Source organism: Antechinus flavipes, chromosome 6 (assembly GCF_016432865.1).
Source record: "Antechinus flavipes isolate AdamAnt ecotype Samford, QLD, Australia chromosome 6, AdamAnt_v2, whole genome shotgun sequence".
Taxonomy (NCBI): domain Eukaryota; kingdom Metazoa; phylum Chordata; class Mammalia; order Dasyuromorphia; family Dasyuridae; genus Antechinus; species Antechinus flavipes.
In genome coordinates this window covers 122,718,106-122,733,367 of record NC_067403.1, presented here as the reverse complement: position 1 = coordinate 122,733,367, position 15,262 = coordinate 122,718,106, and the positions used below count along the sequence as shown (strand labels likewise).

At 34.3% G+C, this 15,262-nt stretch overlaps 1 protein-coding gene across 12 annotated transcripts in view; it reads left to right on the top strand.

Moving 5' to 3' along the window:
• SORBS2 (sorbin and SH3 domain containing 2) overlaps window positions 1-15,262 on the top strand; it is a 126,881-nt gene that overhangs the window by 95,120 nt on the left and 16,499 nt on the right. The window contains exon 17 of one of the 12 annotated variants that reach the window (XM_051967678.1): window positions 9,449-9,556. The exons of 10 other annotated variants lie outside the window; for them this stretch is intronic. In XM_051967678.1, the coding sequence (XP_051823638.1) occupies window positions 9,449-9,556 (108 nt within the window). Of the gene's footprint in view, window positions 1-2,557; window positions 3,350-9,448; window positions 9,557-15,262 lie in introns of all 12 variants that reach the window. One more of the 12 variants, XM_051967676.1, reaches the window with a different exon arrangement.

Below are 15,262 nucleotides of genomic sequence, written 5' to 3'. Positions count from 1 at the left end.
CTTTTTTATAACAGGAACCGTGGAGAGCAGAGTTATTAAGAGAAACATTATCCTGGAGAACAGGAATAAGGAAATTGGAGAGAATTTATTTTAACATGTACCTATGATTGGACTTTAGTCACAGGAAAAAACTCTCTTATGTTTGATAGGATTATGAATGGTGGAGCTAAGGAACTTGATCAATTAAATTTTAGTTTCTGTAATCTATTCCAAAAAGTTGTTAACAGACTTTATCTTTCCTTAGTACACTAATCCCTAACTATGAAAGAAAAAGAAAAGGTAATACTCTGACTAAAAACATAAGTTTTTCAATGTAAGAAATAGGTATGTTTGCTAATGGAGTTAGTTTCATATGACTGTTTTTAAAAGGAGAAAAAAATCATCTCTGTACACAGATTCCATTAACATTTGTCTTATAATGTCTTAGTTAATACCAGGAAAACCAAAGGAGAGAGACCAAGATGGTAAGGAACTGCAAGATCAAGAAAAGTTATTAAGAAACTGAGGGTATTTAGCCTGACGAAGAGAAAACGCAGATGGATATGACCGCTTTCAAATTTAGCTGAAGGAATGTCATATGAAAGAGAGATTAGATATTTTTTCTTGGTTCCAGTAAATTGAAATAAAAGTAATAGATAGAGGAAGTTGCCAACAAGCTAATTAATGGTTTGATATAGAAGAAAAGTTCCTATTTTTTAGTTATTCAGAAGCAGAATGGGCTTTATGAAAAGGCAATGGATTCTCTCTTCCTGAAGGTCTTTGATTTAGAAAATGAATAACTATCTGGGAGGGATTGTGAAGGGGATATTTGCTCAGGAGTGGAGTAGACTGGATGACTTGTGAAGTCCCTTCCACAGTGAGGTACTATGATTTTTATGTCATAATTTTTCTTGAATATTTTCTTCTTTGAATTGAATTGGTTTTTTGCTAAGGCAATTGGAGTTAAGTGACATGCCCAGGGTCACACAGCTAAGACGTGTTATGTGTCTGAGACCAGATTTGAACTCAGACTTCAGGGGTGGTACTCTATTCACTGCGCCACCTAGCTGCCCTCATTGAATTGTTTTGAGATTTTTAAAAATCAGATTTCAGTTATTTTCTTAGATTAAAATTTTAAAGTTTATATATTAGAAATTTGGAGATTATTTTTATAGATAAGTTTCTTAGTACATTTAGAAATAAAGCATGTTCAAAAATTTTAAAATATTTATAAACTATAGTTTGAAGAAATACCTATTGAAAATTTCTTGAGTTGCTAGGTTCTTAAAAAAATTCTGTCATTTGTTGACCAATCTACTACTGATGAACCCTTTAGACTTAACTAGGTTAATGCTTTTCTTGAGCTCAAGTCTTTCCAGGGTAGTAAGCACCTACCAAAGGTTCAATTCTCTGAAATATCCTTCAAGAGTTAAGCTTATCTATGTATTAAGGAGGCATCAAAGGACTTTAATGAAGATCATTCTAGATTAGACTGTTAATATTTAGAGTAAAATAAGATAGAGTGAAATAATTAAACCAAGTATATTAAGGTACCCTTTCTCTTAGAGAATACTATACTATCAAGATGCAAGAAGCTTAGAGAAAAACCACCACCTATCGTAAATAAAATATGACACTAAATTATGAACCAGAAAGGATGTTATTTACAAATTCAAAGTACAGTAAAAAGCTATTCTTTATCCTCAGTTAAGATTATTTACAAGTACAAAACTTGGCATTTTTTTCTTTTCCATGACTACTATAAAAAAAGTAACTTAGAACAATATGGCAGATGCTTCTAGAATTACTCAATAATTTGTGTTGTTATAAAACCTAGTCAAAATTTATACACGACATGGTTAAAATCAAAGCTATATTTTCTTTGATCTGAATCACACAACATAAGAGTACACCTCTATAAAGAAGTCTCAAGTTCTTCCCAAGAGAGCACTCTTGCTAATGTGGGATTCACCTCAATCTCAGTCACATTTCTCTGTTTTTGATTTTTTTCATTTATAATCCTTTAATGTATAGCTACTTCTTAAATATTTTAGAATATGTAAATTAAATTAAATTAAATTAAACTAGCATTCAGAAGTAAAACATATGCTTAATAAATTCATCTTTTATTTCAACTGAACAAGTCTAGTCATAGTTTGAAGAAATTATTTCAGATTTCTTTTTGCATAGATTACTTAATCACCACACTAAAGACTAATTCAGAAGAGAGCAAATAGTAAACAGAGCTCTGAAGAGATAATTTAGCTTTCTTTGTGAACTCTGATTCACATCTATCTTGCTTTGACATTTGTGATCCTATCCAAGGCTGATAGAATTTCACTTTTCAAATAACTTTTCTGATTCATATGCTAATGATTTCATGCATTTGCTCTCACTGAAATATCTTCCTTCTAATCCAAAACATGACATGGGGATTTTTTGGTACAACATTGCACTCCTTCTATATTTCACTCTCTCTCTCTCTCTCTCTCTCTCTCTCTCTCTCTCTCTCTCTGTTGTGCTACATTATCTTTTCTTCTTTCTTTTTTTCCTCCTATACTTTTGTTCATGTGTAAAGTTGGCTTACAGTGCATCCTGCCTTCCTTTCATGTCACCTTGCCCATATTCTAATAAAGGGGCTATAGAAGGAGTCACCAATGAATGGTTATCACTGACTATGGGGTTTCTACCTTCAAGCCCTGTGACCCCAACTCCACCTCCTTTTCCTGACAACTTCTTGGATGAATTAGAAAAACTTGAGGCTTTAACCTTCCCAACTGGCCCGTCCGATCCAGGAATCCTAGGGAATAACAGTGCTCAAGTTAAGGCTAACCCTTCCATTACCAAGACATGCGATCCCACTGAAATGCCATCCTCTCTGCCACTTCTTTCTTCTTCTGGTGCCATCTCACCTCTAGCCTCTCAGTTCCATGATGCAGAGTTAATTCAGGATTATACAAAACCAGCTGAAAAAATATGTGCAGATTGGAAAGAGATGAAAGGTTCTCCCACTAACAAAGAAAAAAGAAACTTTTCAAAAATTGGAAAGGTACCTGAAGTCCTGGGTGATAAGGTTGCTACTTCAGTCCAGTATAATGTGGGTACCTTATCCCAAACACTCCCTGTCATTGAAGAAAAAGAAGAGGACTCTTGTGATGAGTTAATGTCAATCATCCATGGAAGGAAGCCAAAATTTCAAGAGTCAGATTTCTTTCAGTATGAAGCTGATGTTACAGAGGAAGCACCAAGGCTATACATAGAGGAGGAAGATGAGGAGATGAAACATGATTGCTTAACATCTCCAGTGACAATTATAAATGATCCTAGGATATCTAAGGAAGACTGGAATACAGCCAGTACAAGTAAAGAGGTATTTTGATTTAGCTTATTAACTAAAGAACTAACCCTTATAATTAGATTATTCCATTTTATAATAATTAATATTTAACACTTATTAAGTATTCATTTGGCACTAGACATCAAAATGGACAAAAGACTTTATTTACCTGAAAGGTTTTACCTAGTAAGGCAGAGAAGGGATTTTTGTAGGTCAGAGCACAACACTTATGCTATTAGATAAGACGGTAAAAATATAGGACATTCTTTAACCATTTGCCTATTTGCTTTTTACTTCCATATATCCAGAAAGCAACTTACTCATTATCTTCCAAGGATGATCCTGATTGCCTTCTAATTCTGACTCTGCCATTGGGCCCATGATTAAAGTGCTCCCATCAAGATGCCCAATGCATTCAGTGATTCTATATTTGCATAGAGAAAAAAGGACATAACACATAAGAAAATGCAAGAAATTTGGTCATGTGGAGACATTAATTGCTAGAACCTAGGAATGAAATCATGTATATGATGGTATCCAAGCTGAGTGTTGGGGGAAATGAGGTAGTCTGAGAGATAGCGGGAAGGAGGATTAAGATTAAAAGACAGTCTCTGACTTTAAGGAGGTTATATTCTATAAAGGGAGGCAGGACACATATACAACTAATTCTAATACAAGCTTAAATGTGAACTTGGGAAAAATTGAAATTGTAGGAATCAAAGAGGTTGGACTAGATGTTTTCTGATATCCCTTCCTGCTCTAATCATCTCTGAATCTACTGAGAGAGAGCCACCTGAATGCATATACTTTAAGACCTAGAAGAGACCTAGAAGAGAACCTCAATGATTATTTCTAAGCTTAACCAGCACCTTCTGTATTCATTCATAGTTAACTCTGCTTATAGTAATCATTCATATTGCTAATTTTCCTAGTCTTAAATTAGATTTATTTTCAAAAACTTTCTAGAAAATTGAGATTAAATTAGAGGATAGGCAACTTTGGTGGGGAGGGGTTCTGGCTTCCAAACCATAGAAAAAGTAAAATGATCCATTGGGAACTGTGATACTAACATATACACACAACAATGCTTCAGTCAGGATACTGGGATTGGAGGTGACTATCAGGCATTACCAATGACAACTGGATAGCCTGTTGACTTCTTGTCTTTTTAAAATATTTAAGCCAGCATCATTTTCTCCAGAAGATGAAGGGATTATTACAACTTCCCCTTGCTGCCTTTCCACTAGCCCTCCATTTCATTCTACCTTGGCACCCAAGTCTGACTCTCTCTCTACACTCCCTGGTTCTGTCCAGACCTATTCACCTCCTCTCCTTACCAAATTTTCCTACCGACAAGAGACAATGTCACCCAAGTTAAAGGTAACTGTATCTGCTGTTTGGGTGTGATACATTATTGCATGCCTTCCAGTGCATGTGGAAGGTTACATACACTTTGTAGATTAATAACCATCTTGAAAGATCTAAATTTTGTGGGAAATTAATTGCTAACATGTAACCAAACAAGCATGGTGTTTGCAGTGTCAGCAGTGAGCCAAGAGCCTGGCTTTGAATGTGAGGATTTGGATTCTAATCCTGGAACTGACATTTCCTTTCTATGTGACTCTAGACAAGTCACTTTTCTGGACATCAGTTCCTTCACTGTAAATTTATTTGGAATAGATGACTTCTAAATCTTAGGATCTTATCCAAAGTTTTGAAAAGTATAGCAACAAAACAAACAAACAAATAAAAAGAAAATGATAGTGGTAAATTTGCTCCTTCAAGATTGGAATAAATCCCTAAATTCTAATAGAGCAAAGTAAGCACTGGAGAAAGAAGTTGAACATTAATGCAAGCAACTTACTATGTCAGGGCTATCAGTTTAAATCTTGAGTCTTGAGATTTATAATTTCATGCCACTTCCTTATGAACCCGTGCTATTTCCTACAGATCAGGAAGCTCAGTAGGGCCTAGTGGTGGAATAACTTTTGGAATGGGTAAATATTAAAAAAAAAAAAAATACCTGAGTAAATACTATTCTTCTTACTTGGAAATGGGATAATTGGTACAAACTAAGTGCTTAGTAAACTTCTGACAGGTTGAAGAGACAGTGCTAACAGCATTAATAACAACAGTCAGCATTTATATGGCACCTTCTTTATTTACCTTTTTGTTATTTATTATTTACTTATCTATTGTTATTTTATTATTTATTTACCTTATTTATAGAGCAACCTTAAAAGGTTTGCAAACATTCTACATATATGATCTCATTTGAACCTCTTACTATCCCTAGGTGATGCTAACGCTACGTGATAATGCTGTTATTATCCTCATTTTATTGATGAATAAACTAAGACTGAAAGAAAATAAGTATCCAAGAGTCTGAGAGGATTTCTAGTCCAACTCCCACTTATTACATTTGAAGAAACTGAGGCTCTCCAAGGCAGTAATAGGCTCAAGATCACAGTCACACAAATGGTAAATTAGGTACCTATAGTTCCCATCCATGTTCCCTGAATCCAAATATAGACTTCTTTCCACCAACCCATGTGGCCTTGAAACGAATAGGATAAACAGAAAGAATGCTACCTATGATGCAGATGGCAGAATATCCATTGCCAAGTTCTGGCATCTTCATCTGGTATATAATTCCCCTCTAATTAAAGTAATATTAATTAAAGGTCCAGGGTCACACAGCTGCTATATTTCTGAGGCTGAATTTGAAATCAGATAATTAAAGTAAATTGATGTCTGATCTTAGCATAGGGGGTAATTACATTTTTAATTTAAAAGCCAACATATCACACACAAAAATAGTTTTGTTAAGAAAGCTCAATTGATTCCTGAAAAACAGCCATTTCCCCATGTGTGAAATGAGGTAAAAAAATGTTTTAACTTTAAAAAATAAAGAAATTTTTTTATTCTTTGCAATTAAGAATAATTAATACAGTAAAGATTGAAAATTGCAAGGCACAATTCAAGTCTATTAACTAAGTCAGATCACATGAAGTCTCTCAAATATTTTTTAGGTGATCTATTCACAACATACATATATAGACCCCCAATAAATTAATTTGAGGTGTAAAAGGTAAAATCTAGTCAGACATTTGAAATAGTAAAAAGAACTTTCTATTTTCACTATGGGGGGAGAGGAGGAACAATTTTACAGTAATAGTATTTACTGTAATTCACATGGACATAAATTGTTTATATCTTTCTTCATTTTTAGGTTAAAATTTCTGACTCTTTTCATTGGCTTTTTCTTATCTCCTGGTTTCTTTTTTCAGTTCTGTTTGAAAATGGTTAGGAAATCAAGTAGAAGCCTCTAACTCCCAGAGGAGAATCTGCTAAATATTAGACTATTAAAGAAAAAGTCTGATGAAAAATGGATTCAATTCTATGCAAAGAACAGTTGGCTTCCCTCTGAGTCCCCTACTTTTCTGGGTTTATAAAGTCACATAATTCCCATATTATTAACAAGTACAGGATGCTTGTTCTATTTAAATAAAAGCATTCCACTGCAAAACTAGCATTTTCTGGAATACAGGTTAATGAAATATCCTTTTAAATGTGCAGTACAGAGACAAAATCTGCCGTTTTAAATATCATCCCTTAAGGTAACCCTTCCCTTAATAAATAGTTCTCACACCAGCTCTCTGCTACTTGGGACTTCAATCTTTTTATTTCAGTTTCCATCATTTGAATCACTAACAATCTCATTTTAAAGATAGGGAATTCCATACCCCATTTAACATGAAGTTAAACAATTTTGTTCACTGGTAAAAAAAAAAAAAACTAATAAAATAAAATTTAAAAAATAAAGATAGGGAAACTGAGTCCCAACACCCATGATCCTATCATTTCTCCTAAAGCGAGAGAAAAGAGATTTAGACTACTTGTAGTTGAGTCGTGTGATACAGTCAATAGAGTAGGTTTGGAATCAGGAAGACTCATCTTCATGAGTTTAAATCCAGTCTCAGATGGATTAAATATAGTTGTATTACCCTGGGCAAATCACTTAACCCTATTTGCCTCATATCCCATCTATGAAATGCTGGAGAAGGAAACAGCAAACCATTTCACTATCTTTCACAAGAAAATCTCAAATGTAGTCAAAAAGACTCAGACATGACTGAGAAATAACTAACAAAAAAATTGAGTGAGAAGTGGGTAACAAGGCCCTCCCTCATTATAGAACATTATAATGAAGCCTCCCCTAAAGTATGGTTTTATAAATAGAACCTAGGAACCCAGGAAGGTTAAGTCTTGTATTCATCTTATTTCTATTACTTTGATCCATTACTATCTCACTCCAGGAGATCTGTACTAGGTCTTTTAGATTCTCAAATAAACTTGCCTAATACAGAGTATACCAAAGTTCCAAAGTATAGTCAATATACTACACTAAGTAGTATGAAAACTACACTAAGATTTTGGGTACACTGTATAATAAACAAAAGTTTAGACCTATCTTACAGCAATTAAGGATTTTTAGGTTAGTGATCAAGATCCATGCAGAAAAGTCACCCACTACCACCCCAAACGACAAGGTCTCCAAAGGCAAAATTCCTCCTGCTTATATGCTTGGTACTATATGCAAGAAGCAGTTTTCCCTTGAAAATAGGCCTGACACTTGGAGATGGGATAGTGCCCGAGTTTCTACTATTTAATTAGGCACTATTTTCAAACATCCCTAGGTAAAAGCAGTGTTCTGGTCTACTAAAGACAGATGCATGTTGAAACTTTTTAGCACATGATAACTCTCTTTTCTTTTTTTCCCAAAATGTGTGATACCATCTTTGTTTTTAAATCATCTTAATTTCTGAATATTTAATACTTAATTTTCCCTTTCCTATCCCTTCTGAAAAAGATTGAAGGAAAGAAAAAAAAAAGCAAACCTATTATTCAGGATTAAATGGCATATTAGCCTGTTCCTCACCCATAATCCCTCACCTCTGTCACAAAAAGAGTAAGGTAGATTGGTCATTAAGGAGGAAAGATGAATCTAGCCTTTCCTACTTCCCTTAGAGAGAGTTATTCTCAAATCAGTCAAAAGGCACTGGCCAGCAATTATGACATTCTGTTTCTATAATATTAGAACTGAAAGAAGTTTTAGAAATAATAGGCCAAATAATATTCCTAACTGCTATCCAAATCAGATTAAAATGTAATTGGGATATAATTAATAAAATAAATAAAAAACACAGTGGAATATAGAAATTAATAGTTGTATTCTAAGTTAATATGTGATCTGCTAGAATCTTTACTTTGTTTAGTTAAACTATGGTTTAACATCCATCCTCTTTCTACTTGAGTTAGATATCACTTATCTAGTTCAGTCCTCTAATGTTATAGAGGGGGAAAAGGAAGTCCAGAGAGGAGAAAAAGTAACTTGCCACAACTAGTACTTAGTATAAGCTGTACCAGAATCCAAGTCTTTTCATTCTAGAGATCTTTCTTTGACAGTTTTCTTCCAACATTTCCAAATTATTGGCATTTATCTCAAATAAACTACTAGAATTCATTGTGGCTTGTTCCAAAAGGACCAGTGCAAAAGTCTGGCTTCCTGTGGAAGAGTGTTCCTGACATTATGAAGTTGTTATCAAAATAGTTTTAAAATATAGAAATTTTGAGCACTTTACTGTACTTTTATCCTTTTTTCCAAGAAGAAAATTATTTTCCTCTATTGAAAGAGTTTTACATCCTATAGACATCTGGCATTCAGGATGAACCTATATACCAAGGGAAGTATCTTTCTCTCTCCCACTTCTCCATTCAAACAAGCACATAGGAAATCAATCAATAGTTGAACAAACTCATTTTAAATGCATTTGCTATGGGCAAAATTCCTTCTGTGAGTTCTCAGCTTTCTGCCCTTCCCAACAAATGGTTATATATGCAAATATTTTGCTATGAATTTTTCCCTGGAATATTCTGTGAGCCCCGAAAGCTTTAGCTACCCAGTAACACACCAGAAGGGTGGCTTTTGCCAGTAGCCCAAGTACTGGGAACTCTTACTCTGTGGGAGAGGGGTGCTGCAGTGCTTTTTTATTTGCAAAGTTTTTTTTAAGCATGTCTGCTGTATGTGCATGTAAAGGGAACTGACCACCCTCTTTGTGGTTTTTTCAGGCTGATTTAAAAAGAGAGATATTTGTAATGGCTAAGCCTCCTCGTAGTCCAGTGATGTCTAGGAGATCCTGCAGCCCACCTGTCAGAGGTCACAGCAATTCACACAGGGTAGGGTCCCTCATACCCCAGGTGTGAAACAGCCTTCCCCATCCTCGCTGTTTCGGTGTTTCCCCTTTAGTGTTTAGTCCTGCACATTGGTCAGCTAGAGTGTAGCAAAATCTGAGTTCAAATTCAGCCTCAGAAATATAGCAGCTGTGTGACCTTGGACCAATTAATTAATCTTTCTCTACTTTCCTTTCCTCATCTGTAAAATGGGAAAAACAATAGCATCTACCTCATAGAGTCATTGAAATAACATATATAAAGCAATATATAAATTTTATCTATTAAATCAAGATGAAGATACTCATAGATCAACGAAAGTTCAATTGTGCTTATATATACTACATTTTAAAAGGCATGCTCCACTAAAGAAAGTATGCTTGGTAGTATTCAAATTCTTCTCCTCCCATTAGCCATTTAATCAAGTAAAAGCAGAGTTTTACATAAGATTTTAATGCCCATAGAGATGGCCTTTTACAGTGCTGTCATTTTACAGATGAGAAAATTTATGCTCACAGTTGCACATGGATTTGCTCAGGGTCTTACAGTTGATAAGGGAAAGAACTGGGATAGATACTATGAATCCAGCACTCTTGCCACTAGTTCTACACCATATTAGTAAGTAAATAAGTACCAAGAATGTGGCTTTCTTTATCTGTTCCAGGCTTTGTTGTCTGTTGTGTGTTCTCTAAGACACTGATTTCTAAGACAAGAAAACAAAACATGAACTGGACCTTTCTTAATTCATATCCTGCATCTCGTTTTCTGCATGTTTTCTTTGGTTGATGTCCCATTTGTTAGAATTTTTTCCTAATGCATCCTTCTCTTCTCAAAATATTTTGTCACTATAGTGAGCTAAGCTCTGTTCTCTTGTGCCTTCATTGTGGAATAGCATTTCTAAGGAGTTATCTGTTCTCTCAGTCTTTCTATATTACAATAATCTTAATTTAAATGAAAGTGCACATTATTTCCCATTAGATAGTATGTTCATTAACTTACTATATTTTTTAAATGAATGGATTCTAAATATTCATCTAAAATAAAATTATACAGTCAAGGGGGATGAGTTGTTAATTTCCACAGGTTTTGTGTTTCTATCACCATCATAGGGTCGCCAGTTTTAGTCTTAAATCATTGATCGAATCTTAGTCATAGCAAGTTCTAAATTAAGTGGTTCACTTAGGCATTTACTTTTTCCCCAACTCAAAACTGCAAGAGCCCTTGACTTTGATAATGTTTCTTCTTCTATTTTTGGTTCATTTTGATATGTATTCATTTTTATGATTTTGCTTTTAGCATTTTGTAATAATTTCATTCTGTTTACCATTAAATCATCTGTGCTAAAGAAATACTCATTCAATCTTATGATCCCTTTTTCTGACCCTGGCAGAAGATGGAACTCAGAAGTAAAGAATTCCATACACAAAAATTTCCTCTTTTGGCTGGCAAGAGCCATCAGAGAAATGCTACCTTGTTCTAGGACCCAATGAGACCTTAGGTTCTCCCATAGTTGATAATCCAGTCACCTTGAAATTTGTTTTTCCAGATTTTTGCAGAGTAGATTAAATTTGTTTGTTACATATGACATTAAATAGTCTAATTTTCCTTAATAGATTTTATGACAAATTATATTATTCTTAGTTTTAAAAGGAAAGTAAGCAAACCTAGAAAGACTTTGATCACATGGACAATTTCATTTAATCATAATATGATTGCGCTAGAATTGGCAATCAGCGCAAAAGGATTTTGTTTTGAAAACTTTGTTGTTCAGTTGTTTCATTTGCATCTTTCTTGGCAAAGATACTGTAGTGGTTTGTCATTTCCTTATCTAGTTCATTTGACAGATGAGGAAACTGAGGCAGTTAAGTGACTTGTCCAGGTTTGCACAGCTAGTATCTGAGGTCATATTTAAAATCAGATCTTCCTGAACTCTAGGCCTGGTACTCTAGCCACTGTCACTAGCTATCTTCTGCAAACTTTAAACCTTCTTAAAAGCTATTTTAAAATTTTAATATCAGATCCATAAAACAAATGTTTATTCTTAAAGCTTAGAATCACTTACTATTGTGGTATAGTTTGGAGACAGGCTGTGCTAAGTAACTTTTGACAGAACTGTACCTAATAATTCTAGATGGAGTAGAGTCTGTTTTATTTTTAAAACAATGATTTCATGCCTAGGCTTCCTTCAGACACTGGTTATCTGGCTTTGAAAGTTCATATGTAGTTAAAACCAATGTCAATAACAACAGCTGGTAGACCTTACTAAACCAAAAGAAAAAGAAAAAAATTAAGAGAAATTTTGTTGGACCATAAATATACCTTTGCTTCCAGAATGCCATTTATTAATGGGCAATTGTGAAAATTAACAATATAAAATAATAAAGATGTTGACATAAACCATAACAAGGAAGCATAAAATTACTGTGACCTATGTTTAGAATGGATTCCTCTCCTAATAACTGTCTCTTTTCTGTTTAAAAAAACAATTATTTTTATGAAAGTAATGACCTTTGTGAGACATTTTGTACCTATGAAATTAATAGGTCATTGGAGGTCTCATTTTGACCAATAAGAAAAAAAATTATATTTCTCTTTTAATATATAACCAGCATGGAAGTTCCCCATGTTAATCTAAAAGTTCATTTTCTTAGCCTCAGAGTACATATGATCCAGGCTAAATATCACAAATGTATATTGTTCTATTTTTAACTACAAAACAGCCAGGAGGTTATGAGTAATAGAAATGCCTTTACAAGATGGTTAAAATAAGAAAGAAGGGAGGGCACCGGGCTGGAAGAGAGATGGCTATTTAATCCACCGGACAGTCTGCTCCTTAAAATATCTAATCGAAAACGTCCTGTTCCCATTCTGACTTAGTCTGCTGCTTAGGGAGTTTGCTGGGAGGTTCCCAAAAACAATTGTCTCTCATGTAGCTGTCTCTGAACTCCATTAGATGGCGGTAAAGTTCACATACCATGATTATATTTTGGTGAATGATAGTGATCCCAGCACTCCCTGAGATAGAGACCATCATTTCATTTAATTGTGGAAACTCCTTCTACCTAATACAAGTTTTTACTTCTCTATACCTTTTGTAATAATAATTACAGCCAGCATTTTCCTAGTATTTTATGGTTTGCAAAGTGAAGCACCATGTGAATGCTATTATTATATTGTATCTTAGAGGTTTTCCTGGGAGCAATAAGAGGTTAAGTGACTTACCTAGGTTCACATAGCCACTCTGTGTCAAAGATGCAACCTGAATCCATATCTTCCTGCCAATAATGCCCATTCTCTATTCACTCTGCAATAATTATACCAGACAAAAGGATCAGAGAATCTCAGAGCTGGAACTGAACAGGAATATCCTCTAAAGTTGTACCCCACAGGTGATCATCTAGTCTTTCCTTAAAGACCTCAAGTGAAAGGGAATGCACCCTCAAAGGCAGCCTTCTTTACTCTTAGTAACTTTTCCCCCTAACACTGACAAGTTCATGACTCCACTGAAGGACTAAAATATGTCATTCTAGCAACCTCCTGGTAGGACAGCGTTATTCCTATTTTACAGAAGGACAAATCTTAAAACCTCATGATACTTTATTTTTCTCAACATTGCACAGCAAGGCAGTGATAGAACTACAGCTAAAAAGCAACTCATCTGGCTCTGGATTATTCATATAGAAGAGAATGTGAGATGAAGATGGTACAGTATACAGTTCTTGAGAAGGTCCTCCTTGAATTTGGGGCTAAAAAAAGACAATGTCCACAGATGTAATAGGGAATCTTAGAGGAAGGAATCAAAAGATAATATTAGGGATATTTGAGGCAGATTCACAACAAATTAAATAATGATAGCATTAGCTTTGAATTTATTAATGGGAATATTCAGGCGATATGAAAATCTTTTCTTGGAAGGAAATAAATATAATATCTCATCCCATAATTTTAAAAAAATGAAAAAAGGAAGCTCTACAATAAGAGTTTTTCTCCACGGTTATATAATTATAAGCTCTGAAAATATAGGACCATGGCAGAAATCATTAACATTTTTTTAATTAGGGAAAATAAAAAATCAAAGTCATTCAACTCCTTTTTCTTACATGTTATTCTGTGTTCCTAGAATCCTAGAACTGGAGCTCCTATGGCATATGGCCCAAGCTCTTCATTTCACAATGAGATAACTGTGGCCCAGGAAGGCTGAGTATAACTTGTTGCAGGTCCCAAAGGGCAAGGGTGGGATTTTGAACCCAGATGCTCTGATTCTAGAACCTGTATTTTTTTTATTGACCCCTCACTGGTTCCTTTGTTAGGGAATCAGTGGATACCCTTAATTTCAATGAATCAATCTGAAAATTGGAAGTGGGAACATAGTTCAATAAACTCTGATTTCACAAGTCCCTATTGTCACTTCTCTTTTACTTAGTAGAACGTTTTAAGAGTTGCTGAATCTGAAAATGTCAGTATTTTCATTATACTAATGGATTTTTTCCAACAGATGAGGAGGAAGATGGCTGGGGGCAGGTGGGGGGGAATCATTCCAGGCATGGGAGACCTTAATTTTATATGTTCTTGTTATGATTTATATTATTACTTTTATAGTTATTTAATTTTTCCAATATTCTACTAAGAAATGATTAAAATAAAATGCATTATTAGGGCAATATATTACAAATAATTTTAAGCATGAAGCCTATTTTTATTTTATTTGTTTATATTCATAAAATTATATATGTGGATAAGATCATCAAGTGCAATGCCATGAAATCCATTAAGGATCTGTGATGTCATCAGCATTGGAACTTCAAGTATGGAAATTTCCTTTAACAAAAAAAGATTATAATCTGTCCATGACCTAAGAGATAAATGATTTGAAAAAAATAATGACTTGCCTAGGGTCATACCTAAAAGCTTCCCTAGTTCCAAGACTAGCATCCAAATGATTAAAGTCTACAGAGTAATATTGTTGATCCTCACCTGTGACTTTATTGATTCAAGGAACTCCCAGAGATGAAAATTTTCTCAGCAAATATTGATAATTTTTCTAAATTATTTGTATTATTGAGAAATTAAGTTATTTGCCTGAATGCACATCCTTAATATATGTGTGTATACATATATATATATATATATAAACTTTATTATTTTTTCTTCTTAACAAGCATCTGTTTTTCTTTCCTTTCCACCCCACCTCCAATGCACAAAAACAGAAAGGAAAGTTCTCAGAACAAAAATTCATGCTGAAGCAACAGATTCCCATACTAGTCATGTCTCATTCTGTTATTTTAGTCCATTACCTCTGAAGCAGCTAAATGGACACAGTGGATAAAGTGCCAGAACTGGAATCAGGAATCAAACCCAAACTCAGATACTTCCTAGCTGAGTGATCATGTATAAGTCATTTAACCTTTGCCTTCATCCACTGGAGAAGGAAATGGCAAACCACTCTGGTGTCTTTGCCCAGAAAACCCCATTTTCCACAGTCACAAAGAGCCGAGCACAGCTGAACAGTCCTCTGGAATCATGTCTATCATTACATTAATCAAAATTTCAGTCTCTCAAAGTTAGTTTTTCTTTATAATATTGTCATCATATAACTTCTAATTCTGCTTACTTTCTGCTTCATTGGTTCCTAGAAATCTTCCCAATTTCTACTAAAACTGTCTCTTTCATCCATTCAAATGGTGGTCATATTTTATTTCATTAATGTAACAG